The 15,470-nt window shown below is 38.4% G+C and overlaps 2 protein-coding genes across 3 annotated transcripts in view; both read left to right on the top strand.

The window, feature by feature from the left end:
* The first annotated feature begins 1,501 nt into the window (after nucleotides 1–1,501).
* Nucleotides 1,502–7,159, top strand: LOC134205265 (uncharacterized). Of its 2 annotated transcripts, XR_009978104.1 has the most exons (3): nucleotides 1,502–2,027; nucleotides 2,399–2,601; nucleotides 6,518–7,159. XR_009978104.1 is itself a non-coding variant. In XM_062680360.1 (2 exons), exons 1-2 carry the CDS (start codon nucleotides 3,134–3,136, stop codon nucleotides 6,574–6,576), a joined length of 522 nt encoding a protein of 173 aa, XP_062536344.1. In that variant the 5' UTR covers nucleotides 2,943–3,133; the 3' UTR covers nucleotides 6,577–7,159. The 2 variants fall into 2 exon arrangements, 1 of the variants encoding a protein (XP_062536344.1); XM_062680360.1 differs by lacking the exons at nucleotides 1,502–2,027; nucleotides 2,399–2,601 and adding an exon at nucleotides 2,943–3,596.
* Nucleotides 7,160–9,997: 2,838 nt separating this feature from the next.
* LOC134205259 (transmembrane protein 120 homolog) overlaps nucleotides 9,998–15,470 on the top strand; it is a 32,573-nt gene continuing 27,100 nt past the window's right edge. The window contains exons 1-2 of the mRNA XM_062680352.1: nucleotides 9,998–10,247; nucleotides 10,813–10,931. Coding sequence (XP_062536336.1) covers nucleotides 10,179–10,247; nucleotides 10,813–10,931 — 188 coding nt within the window. The 5' untranslated portion in view covers nucleotides 9,998–10,178. The remainder of the gene's footprint in view (nucleotides 10,248–10,812; nucleotides 10,932–15,470) is intronic.

A 15,470-nucleotide genomic window follows, 5' to 3' on the forward strand; every position in this document is an offset into this window, starting at 1 on the left:
ATCGTGCTGAAGTGGAAATGTAGCAAAACATGCAAAACTAGCCGATATATTAGCGAAAGAGAGCGTGATCAAAGAGAATCTCTCGTTTGCACATACGACCTATTCTCAAAGCAATCTAGAACTGATGGGCCCCTTCTACTTTCCAACCACCTCTCTCCTCTTCACTGCGTCATTCCTCGTCTGATGGGTCCCTGACCGCAAGCTTCAGTCACGTCTGGCTACGTTCCGCGCCTTAGGTTTAGCCGAGGGATCGTAGGTGGATAGCTGATGATCCAGTTGCGCGTCCTAGGCTACCGATGTGTTGCCGGATCGGTCTTCGGCCAATAACGGTGCCGGAATCTACCCGGCGAAGGGCTCTAGGACGGCGCAGGGCTTCACAGCACAAGCACGGCGTTGAAATCCATGGAAGCAGTGTTGTCCTGCACTCAAGGCAAAAAATTCTGCTCTTTGATTTTACTCCATCCAAACGATTTTAACGTCTCAACTAAGTAAGTTCAACTAATAGAAGGATATTTGGATTTTCTAAATGTCATGGCAAACTGTCGAAAAACTGCACTCCAGAGCCACAGGAGCGCGCGCGCTGAGAATACACTCCACTGAAAACACTCCAGTGTATTTTCAGTGCGCGCGCTCCTGTGGCTCTGGAGTGCATTTTTTTGACAGTTTGCCATGACATTTAGAAAATTCAAATATCCTTTTATTAGTTGAACTTACTTAGTTGAGACTATAAAATCGTTTAGATGGAGTAAAATCAAAGAGCAGAATTTTTTGCCCTGAGTGTTGGACAACGGGGTCTTGATTTTCTTCCTTATGCTCACAATCTGGTAAATTAAAACTGTTTGAATTTAAACTTTTACGTAGCGCTTTGGACATCTAGTCTTGTTCACGATTGCCCGGTCAGTGAACGAGCTATTACATGATTTTCAAGCCCAGGGTTTATGACCCCCATCTCCGGTAATCGACTTTTCCAGTCTTCATCCCTGTTTCGTACCACCCATTTGTGCAACACATCATGGCCGCTCCCAACTCCATATCCTGCGGCTCCTGGCGATGCTCTTGATAAGAGGATTCTGAGCGTCTTGTAGAGAGGTTTTCAAGTCTCTTGAATGGCGGCTTTCGAGTCACTCAAGAGGAGGCATCCTTTGCATCTTGAAATGACTCTTCTGAGCCTCTTGAAAGTATGCTTCCAAGCTTTTTGAAGATAGGCTTCCGAGCCTCTTGAAAAGAGCTTTCCGAATTTTTCGAATGAAGGCTCCCGACCCTCTTAAAAGGAGGCTTCCGTGTCTCTTAAAAGTAGGCTTACGAGCCTTTTGAAAAGAACCTTCCGAGCCTCTTGAAAGGAACCTTCTGAGATTTTTGAAAGAAGGCTTCCGTGCCTCTTAAAACGAGGCTTCCGGGCCTATTGAAAGGACGCTAGCAGGCCATCTAGAAAGGAGGCTTCCAAACCTCTCGAAAGGAGATTTCCAAACTGTTGTGTCTCGATATGAGATACGTTCTGAAATAGACTGATGAATTACATACAGTGTGCTGAATTATCACTTTTGCTTCTTCATTATTATTTAGTGTGTAATGTATATGTCATTTGACAAGCTATTAATGTAGCGTCAGTATATAAATATACAAATGTATATGTATGCAATTTGAGTTGAAATATAAACCAACAGTAATGAACTGGTGTCATTCCTGTTCTGGACGTCAACCGATTTAGATATTATTTCAAGGTGTTATCCCGAAAGTTTCCCTCTGCAGTACTTATCAAGTGGCGACGAGGTAAAAAGTTATTGAAACGTGCTTATTGACGAACGCTGAGCAACTTTGGTTAGTGGTGATTTTGGTGCGGTGGCCCGGAGGATAATCTGCATAACTACGGCGTATATACGGGGTCATCGAACAACAAAAAAGAACGGATCGAACTGATTTCGGGTGCAGTGGTTTAGGACCTATTATCTCGCCTAATATTGAAGTTGATCTGCCGCTAATTTGTTGAAGTTTCGTTCGGCGGGGTCGGTGGCCATTGAAACGCGAAAGTGAGTAAAGTGGAAGTTAAGCTAATTTTCATATCTACGAACTATCTTTCGTTGCTTGTTGCCGCCATAGAAGTATTTTCGGACAAGTGATGATAAAAAACTAATGTAAATTGACCTTGAGACAATAGAAACTGTTTGACACAATATAAGTTGTGTTACAATAGCCGTGGTGTAACAATAGCCGTGGTGTAACAATAGCCGTAGTGTAACAATAACGTAACAATAGCTGTTGTACAAGAATTGCCATTTTTTTTATTACGCGGCTAGTTAGCGAACTTTATAAAAAAAAAAAAGTTTTAAACAAAAACGATTGTTTTTTGAAGAATTGTAATAGAAAAGTATTAACGTTTTTATTTCTGTATCGTTAATAGGAACAGTGTACGTTAACGCCGAAGTTGACGCTGATTGGCATCCATACACTCTGCTCAGTGGCGAGAGCTTTGGTCATCGGCGATAAGGACTCAGGCGACAGGTGAAAATCGGGTGAATAGACGAAACTGTGGTTGGACAAATCTCCGCCGCATCCTATTCGCTAGCTAACTGGCTAGTGCGAGTTGAAGTTGGCAGATATCTGGTAAGCTACCTCCTTATTTTTGCGCATTTTTATTTGAATCGCTTTTGTGATGGCTTTGACAACCATTATGGAGCCATATAGGAAAGGTACTCCTTTTAATGAATGGGCCGAGCGATTGGCCTCTGTTTTCGATTAAATAAAATTAAAGACGAAGATAAAAGATTATTTCGCCACTTTGTGTGGACCAGCTGTGTACAGTGAAATTAAATTGCTATTTCCCAATAATAAATTTGAAGATATCGATTATACCGAAATGATACAAAAGTTGAAAAGTAGATTTGACAAATCTGAATCGGATATGATTCAGAGATTTAAATTTAACCACCGTGTGCAGCAGCCAGATGAAACAATAGAAGATTTTGTTCTTTCTGTAAAGCTGCAGGCGGAGTTTTGCTCATTTGAAAATTTTAAACAAAAAGCCATCCTAGACAGAATAATAGCAGGAGTTAAAGATAAAGCGTTACAGCAAAGGCTGTTGAGTGAGGATAATTTAACATTGCCGAATGCCGAAAAACTGGTGGTTACTTGGGAAATGGCATCCAGCAATGCAAAAAAGATAGGGTCTAGTGACAATTTCGGACAGATTGCTTCCCTTCGGCAGCAGGGACCAGCTGGTTTAGCATTCAAAAAGCTTGCTGAAGCATATCAGCTAGCAGGTCATAGTCATTCGAGGGGTCCAGTAAAGAGTCGGTTAGGATACCAGCAACAAAAATGGCAGCGACCGTATAATCGTCAGAAACAATTAAGCTGGAACAAAGGGTCCCCGAAAAACAGAGAATTCAGTGAAGACAGAACTTGCGATTTTTGTGGCGTGAAAGGGCATTTGAAACGTAAATGTTTTAAATTAAAAAACCTAAAAAGGGATTCTGTACAGTTTGTGGATGAATGGAAAACGGATAACAACATTGATAAAGATGGAGACACCAGCATTAGCGGACTGTTCAACCGGCTTAAGACTGATAAATCCGATAGTGAGGACGACGACATGGATGCAGGTGAATTTAAATGCATGATGGTTTCTTCAATCAATAGAATTAACAATCCTTGTTTAGTGAACTTATTGGTCCAGGGTAAAGAATTAAGTATGGAGGTAGATTGCGGGTCTTCGGTCACGGTCATCAGGAAAATCAATATTTACGGAGTGTAAATAAATCGTTGAGCAAGTGTAAGAAACAATTGGTGGTAGTAAACGGCAATAAGTTGGACATTATGGGGGAAGCAAATGTTTCAGTTACTTTTAGAGGGAAATCGGCAAATCTGAAGCTTTTGGTTATTAACTGCGAGAACGAATTTATTCCATTGCTGGGCAGAACCTGGCTTGACGTATTTTTTGGGAACTGGAGAGATTTTTTTTCAGGCTCATTGACAATAAATGGATTAGCGGAACACAATGCATATGCGACAATACATGAAGTGAAACAGAGATTTCCAAATGTATTTATAAAAGATTTTTCGACACCCATTGATGGATATGAAGCAGAGCTCGTATTGAAAGACGAATCACCCATATTCAAGAAGGCTTATAATGTGCCTTATCGTTTACGGGACAAAGTTATTGAATATTTAAATCGTTTAGAGCGAGAAGGTGTAATTACTCCAGTCAAGTTTAGTGAATGGGCATCTCCAATTGTCATTGTTATGAAAAGGAACAATGACATACGACTTGTAATAGATTGTAAAGTGTCGATAAATAAACTGATCATACCCAATTCGTACCCTTTGCCCACAGCTCAAGATTTATTTGCTGGCTTGGCAGGGTGCAAGATGTTCTGTTCACTTGATTTGGAAGGGGCATATACTCAACTATCTCTAAGTGAAAAGTCTAGGAAATTCATGGTAATAAATACGATTAAAGGCCTTTTTATGTATAACAGGTTACCTCAGGGAGCTTCTTCGAGTGCATCCATATTTCAACAGGTGATGGATCAGGTGTTAAATGGTTTGAAATACGTTTATTGTTATTTAGATGATGTGTTAATAGCAGGTGTTAACTTTAATGACTGTAGAGAAAAGCTTTTATTGGTGTTACAAAGGTTAAAAGATGCAAACATTAAAGTTAATTGGGAGAAATGCAGATTTTTTGTCGCAGAGCTTGAGTATCTCGGTCACGTTTTAAGTGAGAAGGGTTTGTCTCCATGTCCAGATAAAATCTCGACAATACAAAAGGCAAAGGCCCCTAAAAACACTACTGAATTGAAATCCTTTTTAGGATTAATAAATTATTATAATAAATTTATTCCTCATCTTTCTTCCAAGTTGTATTATTTATACAACTTGTTAAAAAAAAATGTTAGGTATGATTGGGATGAAAATTGTGACAAGGCTTTTGAGATTGGTAAAAAATCCCTGCTGGAAGCAAATTTTTTGGAGTTCTATGACCCGAAGAAACCAATAGTCATAGTGTCGGATGCTTCGAGCTATGGACTGGGTGGAGTTATTGCTCACGAAGTGGATGGAATTGAAAAGCCTGTGTACTTTACGTCGTTTTCCCTGAATTCTGCTCAAAAATCGTACCCTATTCTTCATTTAGAGGCTCTGGCGTTAGTATGTACGATAAAAAAATTCCATAAATATCTTTATGGCCAGCATTTTAAAGTTTTTACGGATCATAAGCCCCTAGTTGGAATTTTCGGGAAGGAAGGGAAGAATTCTATATTTGTGACTAGGATCCAGCGATTTGTTATGGAATGTTCAATTTACGATTTTGACATATTTTATAGACCTTCAAGGAAAATGGGGAACGCGGATTTTTGTTCTCGATTTCCCCTGGACCAACCGATACCAAATGGTTACGATATTGAACATGTAAAAAACATAAATTTCTCAAATGAGTTTCCAATTGATTACATAATAATTGCAAATGAGACCGAACAGGATGAATTTCTAAAAAAAATTATGTTTTTCATGCAGCATGGCTGGCCAAAGCGAGTCGAAAGACAGTTTGTGAATGTATTTGCCAATCAACGTGATTTGGAAGTTGTAGACAAATGTCTCATGTATCAGGGGCGAGTGGTTATACCACGTAAAATGCATAAAGACATACTAAAATTAATTCATGCCAATCATAATGGGGTTGTTAAAATGAAGCAATTAGCACGACGTACGGTGTACTGGTTCGGCATAAATAGTGACATAGAAAAGTTTGTGGCTCAGTGTGAAACATGTGGTTGTATGGCAATAGTACCGAAGAAAACAATAACGTCTAAATGGACACCTGCCAAAAGGCCTTTCAGTAGAATACACGTGGATTTTTTCTTTTTCTCTAGCCATACATTTTTGTTAATAGTAGATAGCTTCTCTAAATGGATTGAAGTAGATTGGATGAGAAATGGAACGGATTGTCCAAAGGTGGTTAAGAAATTAGTAGCATTTTTCGCGCGTTTTGGATTGCCTGACTGTTTAGTATCTGATGGAGGTCCTCCATTCAATTCTGGTTCTTTGTATTTTTTGAAAAAACAAGGCATAGAAGTTCTTAAAAGTCCACCCTATAACCCGGCAAGCAATGGACAAGCCGAAAGGCTGGTTAGGACAGTGAAAGAAGTTTTAAAAAGTTTTATTTGATCCAGAGGTTATGCAACTAGATTTGGAGGACCAAATTAATTTATTTTTGTTTAATTATAGAAATACCTGCTTAACGGAGGATGAGAAATTTCCATCCGAAAAAGTTTTATCATACAAGCCAAAGACAATTCTTGACCTAATTAATCCAAAGATGAACCAAAAAAATAAAATTTCAAATAAAATTGATCACTCAAATGATGATTCCTTAGTAAACCCAGTTCGGGTGAACAAAAATGATCCTCTGGCAAATTTGATGAGTGGCGATACTATATGGTATAAAAACCATAATCCTCATAACCCAGCCAGATGGTTAAAAGCAATATTTATAGCGCCAATTTCTCGACATGTTTTCCAGGTGGAAATTGGAAGCGTGCGAACAACAGCTCATCGCACACAAATTCGACCGTTTATTGAACCGACCGTGCCGGATCGACCTAACTTGATGCTCCCTATGACGAATACTCGTAGTATGACTAGAGAAATCGGCGAGGCAGCTGAGATGCCTACACCGGACATTAGTTGTGAAGATCCTGGAGCGGATGCTGGGAAGCCAACTCGCTCGAGGCGGAAGAGAAGGATGGAGAGCACAACGCCTATTGAATTAAGGCGTTCGAAACGATCTAGGATGAGCAAGACCGATCCGGATTTCGTGTATTTTAATTAGAGTTTGAAGTGTGAATAATTGTCCGTTCGGATTGAAAGCGACAGTTAGAGAAGAACTTGCGTAAGGGTAAAGGAGTTGTTGTGTCTCGATATGAGATACGTTCTGAAATAGACTGATGAATTACATACAGTGTGCTGAATTATCACTTTTGCTTCTTCATTATTATTTAGTGTGTAATGTATATGTCATTTGACAAGCTATTAATGTAGCGTCAGTATATAAATATACAAATGTATATGTATGCAATTTGAGTTGAAATATAAACCAACAGTAATGAACTGGTGTCATTCCTGTTCTGGACGTCAACCGATTTAGATATTATTTCAAGGTGTTATCCCGAAAGTTTCCCTCTGCAGTACTTATCACAAACATCTTGAAAGGAGGCTCCAAGCCCTTTGAAATAAGGCTTCTGAACGTCTTGAAAAAATGTTCCTGAACATCTTGCAAGAAGGCCTTCTAGCTGCTTGGAAGATGGCTTCTGAGAAGCGTAGAAGTATGCTTCTATTCCTCTTGCAACGAACTAACCGGGGTTTCCAATTAGCCTTGCGTGCAATGGCGTAGGATTGCCAATCCGGAGATTGAAAATTCGATTTTCGGTCCGGTCTAGGATGTTTTCGGATGGGAAATATACCTTTTAAACGGAAGCTTTCGAACCTTTAGATTCTAGATTTTAGTTCAAAAGCATATTCTCAACTCTCAACATATTTTTCAACATTTCGTTTAGATCAGGTAGATTTCATTCATTCAATTTTGAAGTTATAAATACACAATTATCAAAACTTTCTCAATAAGTTTCGAAATGGAATTGTAATACGTTCGCCATTACGCATTTTTGTACGAGGTGCCAGCGAAGGTACACCCAGGGGTACATGTACCCCACGTTGAGAACCGCTGCTCTAGAGCCCTAGCTTTTAGCGGGTAGTTAGTTACTCAGTAGATTCAGTTAGCTTTTTACTAAAACTAGGGTAAAATGCCCAATAGTGGACCCCCTAGTAGCGAAATTTTGCTCTTCCTGTCATAAGGCTTAGAAATTTTCAACATATTAGCTGTGCTTGATATCTAACAATAAGCTCTGCATCCCCTTTTCGCGATACATACATAAAACACCCAAATACACGACGTTATTCGTTGCAATTAACATTTTAATGTCTAACTGAATTCGCCCTATAGTAGACCCCCTGGGGGTCCATAATAGGAAATTGCTTACCTATAGTCGACACTTCATTTGATTTTCATGTCCCGTTTCGGGACGTTCTCCTTCCCTATTATGGACCCCCCAAAATATTCCTATAATGGACACTCTGGTGTTTATTTTTTATAGAATTGTAAAAAATCATCTAATTTGACTTTTCAAAGCATTTCCAACTCATGTAATCAAATCATAGGACTGTAAGGCAGGTTCTCCCGATAGAATTTCATAGCACAATGTTTAAATTGTGCTGTAATAATGCAAAAATGGCTGTAGGGTCCACTATTGGTTGGGGGTCCACTATTGGTCACTTTACCCTAAATGGATTTTTAAGAAACTTGAAGGAGCCTTCGAATCTATTCAGATATTAGGGGATTGTTAAAAAATTACGTCCAAACTTTTAGGGGGTGAGGGGGTCTAGAATGTGTGACAGTTTGATTCTATTTCAACATTTTACTGGCAATAGACTTTATTGTACGTCTATTAGAACATTAATATGGCACATTAATTGGTATGATATAAAAACAATAGAATTTAATGCTCATCAATAAAATGTATTGTATTTTTATTATGATAACTTATTGCATCTCTATTGTATTTTTATCCGGGTAGCTAAAAAATATTTAAATTTGCTGTTAGGGGAGTTAATTCTCACTAAGTTTCGTGTAAAAATGCTGTACGGAGTAGACGAAACATTATATAAATTACAATTGTACACGGACAGATAAATCAACCCAAACTTTGAGTTCAATATACGCACTATTGAGAATATCGCAGAAAAAATTTACCCAAATTTGGGTAGTTTTCCCTTTCTTTCCCATGATTGCTATCAAAACTAGAGCAAGATGCAAACACCTCACCGAGGTTGCTCAGCCCAATAACCCAAATTTGAGTAAATTCAATATTCTCTATTTTGGGTTGATCAAGGTCCGCTTTGGATAAATTAAACTCAGCTTTGGGTAAATTGTTTACATGGGATTAAAGGCAAACTACCTAGAGTCAGAAAAGTCATTTTACTCAAATTTGGGTTATTGGCCCAAACCACGGTTTTGAGTGCAAACAACCCACTTTTGGGTAGTTTTGGTTTTCAGTGTACGTACAGGGGGAGGGAGGGAGGTCAATTATTTGCCACAGATTGTGACAAGAGTACCCCCTTTTGGGGGATGAAAATGCCGAAAAGCGATGGTTGTAATTTTTGAACGATCCCTAAAGAGCCACGCAGAATGGATCTTAAGTGTGAAATCGTGACCACTGGCTCGTGGACAAATAAGACAAATAAGGGAGCATCCATAAATTACGCAACGCTTAGAGAGGGGAGGTGGTTGCCTGAAGTTTGACAATCCATACAAAATAATTAAATGATTTATACAGAAAGTGTGACATAGGGAAGAGAGGGGGTTAAAAATGGCAAATTTTAGCGTTACGGAATTATTGGATCTTCCCTAAGACAAATGAGACAAATAGGCAAATAAGATAAAAAAAGACAAATAAGACAAATGAGACTAGTAAGACAAATAAAACAAATAAGACAAATAAGACTGATAAGATAAATACGACAAATAAAACAAATAAGTAAAATAAGATAAATATAATATAGTCCACGAGTTTTGAGGTTTTTGCAACACTGGCTATAGTATCAACAAAAAGTATCAACTAAGGAAAAAAAGAACCATAAAATAAGGTACTTACTTTAACGGTGTAAGTATGTTGAACTTAATATTTGAGATATTTCATTTAAGCGTGTTGGGTCCGCCGAAATGTTTCACGAAGTCACAAACACGAACGCACGGTTGGGGTTGAAAATAATCCTATTTGATTCCCCGTACAGCGGCTCGTGGTTGAAAACAAACTTGAAATAGTGTGTGCGAAAAGGAATGCATGTCATTTGCATCACCTATCTCTGTTCTGCATGCGCAGTAAATTGGTTAGAAATAGCTACCTGGCCTTTTCTCACCTAAAGCCGAAAACAGCATCGAAGTTTCGTACCTTTGAACCTTCAAATTTTTATTCATTCTCATTCATCAAATAGGTACGATAGGCAGAGTACGGTGCGTGGTACGGTGTTGTGTGGAATAAAATCATGTTGATGTGAATTCATTTAAAAATATTGCTATAACATATTGACATCGATGAAAAGCACGTAATTAGATTTATCAGGTCATCATGGAAGTAAACCTGGACGAGTACGCGAAAGAGTGGACCGAATTGTCAAACGAGTGCAAAAATCTCGAGGTAAGCTAGATGTATAACACAGTGGTTCAAAACTTGAAAGTAAGCCGTTTTATGCTATAGCGTTTAGATCAGGAAAGCTCAATTTCAATCTACATGAAAGGGTGTTCAATTCCCTTACAAGACTTGCTCAATTCGTTTGCCTAATCTAAACATATGCTCTGCCTGAATAGCAATAGAAAATGTAATGTTCTTGTATTGTAATTGTAATTTTTATTGAGAACGATAGCCGGATTTCTCATTATCGGGTCAAGGAAGCGTTTGAAAAACTACTAAAATAAAACATTTGAAACAACACGATATCCTGTTATGGCAATTATACTTTTAGCAATAGTTTTTTAAAAACATGGCTTTATCTCTGCTAATTATTTAATTTTACTCAAGCTCCAAAATGAAAATTTTGCGTTAGCTACAGGGATTAAAATGTGTACAATTTGAGGCAAGAATTCCAGCAATAAATTAAAATTAAGTTAGTGAAGTTTAAGTTAAGTTATTAATAGAATATACTGATATGTTAGGTTTTAGTTGGAATAATTAACATGGTACCATGCATTTATAACTGTTTCAGACAACAAATTCAACATACTTGGACTTATTGGAAAATCTAGAACAACTGCAGGAGCAATGTACGAAGCAAATCAAACATCAGCGTTATCGGATGCAGCAAATTTCAAAAAACATAAAGCTGTAAGTAGTCCGAATTCGGTAATTTATCGCCACTCTGATCCTCTGATTAAATTCTGCCGTCGTTACCTGTTACGAAATTCATACACGTTCAATCATTTCGGTATTAGTCGCACCATACGCTCGCTGATAAGATAATTGGCTCTTCGTTCATTCGAGATTGTGACCTCTAAGCACTTGCCAGTCTATAGAGGTAAACACTAGAAATCATGAATTCAAATTTGTGAAATAATAGCCATAAAATAATAGTTAACGCATTTTTTTCTGTCAATTTTGCACTTATTTTTGGTTTTATAAAATAGGGCATGTGACAAAATAAGAAATTTTTTTTTCGATTTTTTAATTCATGTGCTGGAAAAAAGGCGAATGTCGCAAGAGAGGATTCTCTTTGTCTACTTCTCCTCTTTAAAATAAAAGCGACAAGCAGCAGATTTATTCGTCGTTTATCACCTCATAACGATAGAAAACAAAGCAAAAAAGGTGATACACTGAAAAGAAATCCTCTGCTTGTCACTTTTATTCAAAAGAAGGGAAGTCGCTCTTGCGACATTCGCCCTTTTTACCAGATAGAGCTTGGAATATGAATAAGTTTATGCCTTAGAACCCGTTATTTCTTGGTGAAAATACTTACAGAATTTTTCACAGGTTACTCAGAAGTCATTTAAACCACAGGCGGTGAATTTCATTAAAGTCATTGTTGTTTGCGATATAATTTACAAAAATTAAAAAAAAACAGAAATTTTCAAATTTGTTTGCGGTGACAAAATCGAATCGAATAAAGCGTGATAAAATCGGGTCACAAACGTGATAAAATCGGGAGTAGACAAAATCGGGTTCATACTGTATTTTACAAAAAATGAACGCAATGATCCTTGATGAAACAAAATGTAATCCAGTATTACTTAAAATTAGTTTTATGGATTTCACTATCAGAGTCAGCTTGGAATAGGGGCAGTAGGGGCAATATGAACATACGGGGCAATATGAGCAACCCTAATTTTGAGCACATTGACAAGTTTTATCATGTAAAAGTTATATGATCTTTAAGAGGATGCTCCACATAGGCCTCAACGTGAAAACCGCATTAAAATTCAATTCAAACATGAAAATACACTTGAAAATGTAAATTTTCGCTGCATAGGCAAAATTATTATAAGATTTTAAGTTTATAAATAAAGTTTTGACACACAACTGATTAAAATACAAATCAAAAATACACCAAAATCAAAAGATATATTAAAATTGGATATTGTGCACACATGTTTGTTGATACATTGATACAAATTTGAATTTATCACAAAACTTTTTTTTTCCGAAATCAGTCTCTATGGGGCAATATGGGCATACCTGCACAGAGCAAAATATCAGGCCTTAAAATGCGAACAAGTTCAAATTTCAGTAGTCAAATACAAGAATATTATCATATATGAAAGATTCATTACGGAAAAATTACAACAGCGCTTTACTGCGATCGAAACATAAAAAATCGCCATTGACTAATTGAAATGTGGCTGTTCAAACGGTGAAGAGTGGCAAATCGGTTCAGTCTGCTGTTGTGCGGTTTATTAATTTTATTTGGTATGGAATACTCCATACTGTTATAGAAATATCATATTCTTCCATATTACGATACTTTTTTCGCCTAAATAAACGTTTTGGATGGGTGGCTCATATTGCCCCGTATAGTCGGGTACACAAGTGCATTCCAACAATTTCCAAACGCAACGACGTAATATGAAAGGTAACATTTTCTAGTATAAGTCAACTACATTTGAATGCTGTTTTTTTTAGATTTTCACTTTTCGGAACGATTTCCTTAGGTGGCCCCGATCACCCCTACGAATGTCTATATTCACAAAAATAAAAGAATTAGTGAACAATTTAAAAAAAAGTGAAATAAAAATAAATATGGGTTGTGCTACTTACATTATTAGGGATTCATATGATTCTTAATCTACAAAATGAAACATATTAATCTTTTCGTACCTAGTTGTACATATCATAAAAATCATCAACCCTGGATTAGTTATGAAAACATTGATCTGCAAAGCAAACAAAATCGATCCCTCTTTCCTTAACATTCAACACTAGTATCCTTCCAAAATAGGCTATTTTCAAAGTTTTAGTATTTGTATATTTATTACGTTGAAAACGGTTGTTTTGATGGTTAGTGTACATCCAAGGAATGGCAATGATGCCAGATTTATTCATTTATATAGGTATACAAGGTAAATTCAAAATAATCAATTTAGGGTAAAATCAATATCATAACACCTTCCTTTGCTTCAAGATAGCTCTCACCATACTGCTAAGACCTCCAACTCGTAATCGCCCTGCCACAGCGGACGTCGGGTAGTGCGCTTCGGACGACCGGGGGTATCTGGGCGCACTGTTGATGAGCGATGTTGATCGGCCTCTGATGATGGATACAGCACTTATATGCCCGAAAGGAGTGCTGTGGCCTTCTCCTGATGGTTCGAACTTGATTGAAGACGACTTATTGGCTCCTGGTGTTTGTACCTGTTGATCTCTTCGACTGGCCGCACTGAGGAAGCTGTCTGCGGATGTTTCGTCCTGGCGATCTTCATTGTTGTTGTGCGATTCTGCAGTGTTCTGGTATCCACAGAATGCAGACGTGTTCGCATCCCGCAGATATTTTCTGTTTCTACGATACGTCGTTTCTCCTACTTGCACTCGGTAATCCCGATCGTTAAGAACTTCAGCTACCCTGCCTCTGGTCCATTCCGTAGTACTCTGGTTTCAGCTGTACGTACACTTCCTGTCCTAGTTGTAGTTTAGGCAGCTCCTGCACTTCACGGTCGTGATGGAACTTAGACTTCACCTTTCTTGTTTCTATGGCATCTCTTACTCGATTTGAATCCACCGGCATTATTTGCAGTTGGTGTTGCGGAACTGGAAAAATCCCTCTGGTTTTCCTGCCCATAAGCTTCTGCGTTGGAGAGTACCCGTCGGACTGCGGAGTGTTACGCCATTCCAGCAATGCTAGCCATATACAGGGGTTAGACAAAAAGGTTGAGATAGGCAAAATTTTGTCGAAGTTCAAATTAGCATAACTTTGCGTAAAATGATCCGATTTCAATGAAACCGGGACCTTCGGACGCGGAAACTCTTCTAGTATACTGTCCCCATGCAAAACCTTGGCCACCGGAGATGTTCCGGGTTTTCCATGGATATATTAAAAATGCATTTTTTCTTCTGCTTGTCGTTTTATCGAACGTTTACTGCCATCATGTTTTACACTCTCCCTGGAAACTAGAACTAATGTCCTGACCAATGCTGGCTGCAGATCGAAAATTCGTTTGGTATACGCAAAGATATGGCCATTTTCGTAAAATCAGTACGGGGTTGGCCATACACCCTGAACAAATGTCACTTTCGCAGAACACCTGGAACCTGTTACAAATTGGCCAGAGAGTCTTACAGTTACCATAATGTATCTTTGATAAGGATCCTATATTCATCGGTTTGGGAAAACATGAATTTTGACACCCATATGCGCATAGTTCCAGACGATGCCAAAACCGGCCCCTCCTGGAAAGCCTTTGGAACCTGCTATAAGGGTGGCAGTGGACACTATCATTCTGGAAATGTTTCTGTAATCATCGTCTCGCAAAGCCATGAAGATAGATACCCATTTTTGCATTATTTCGATCTGTTATCATTTCATTATGTTCCCGGAACCGTTTTTACGGAAATGGCTATATCTCTGCGTAGTTTTGATGGATTCTCTATCTACAGCCACCATTGGCCGGCATATTAGTTCTAATTTTTGGAGAAAGCATAAAACATGATGAAAGTAAACGTCACATAAAATGACAAGCAGTGGAAAAAATGCATCTTGAACATACCTTCGGAAAACCCGGAACATCTTCGGTGACCAAGGGCCAATCCTAGGTTTTGCAGGAGGGCAATATACTAGAAAAGCGTCCGGTTCTGATGGTCCTGATTTTATCAAAATCGGATCATTCTACGCAAAGTTATGATGATTTGAATTTCGACATAATTTTACCTATCTCAACCTTTTTGTCTAACCCCTGTATCCTTTCCTTCTTCTAGAGCCTTCTTTATCACGTTCTTTCCAATCTTGACCGCTGATTCCGCCTTCACGTTTGCTTCGTGGTGGTATGTAGCACTGGTTGAATGCAGGATGCCGTACTCCCTCATGAATTTCATCCACTCTTCGCTAGTGAACTGTTTAGCCGAATCCGTGATCACTAGGCGGGGAATTCCGAAACGGCTAAAATTGCGCTTCGAACAATCAGTCAGCGACTTCGTCGTTTGATTGGTGATTACGTCGACGTCGAAAAAATTCGAGAAGTGATTGACGGTGATCAACAGAATGTACTTCTTCGCCACTATCGAAATTTCTGCCAGGTCCATCGACACTATGGCATAAGGAAAACACGGTATTCGTATACTCTGCATTGGCTCATTGGCTTGACAAGGTTTGAATTTGTTACACGCCTCACACTTCTTGACGTAGTTCCGGATGTGGTCGTTCATGTTGGGCCAGTACACCAC

This window comes from Armigeres subalbatus, chromosome 1 (assembly GCF_024139115.2).
Source record: "Armigeres subalbatus isolate Guangzhou_Male chromosome 1, GZ_Asu_2, whole genome shotgun sequence".
NCBI classification, from domain to species: domain Eukaryota; kingdom Metazoa; phylum Arthropoda; class Insecta; order Diptera; family Culicidae; genus Armigeres; species Armigeres subalbatus.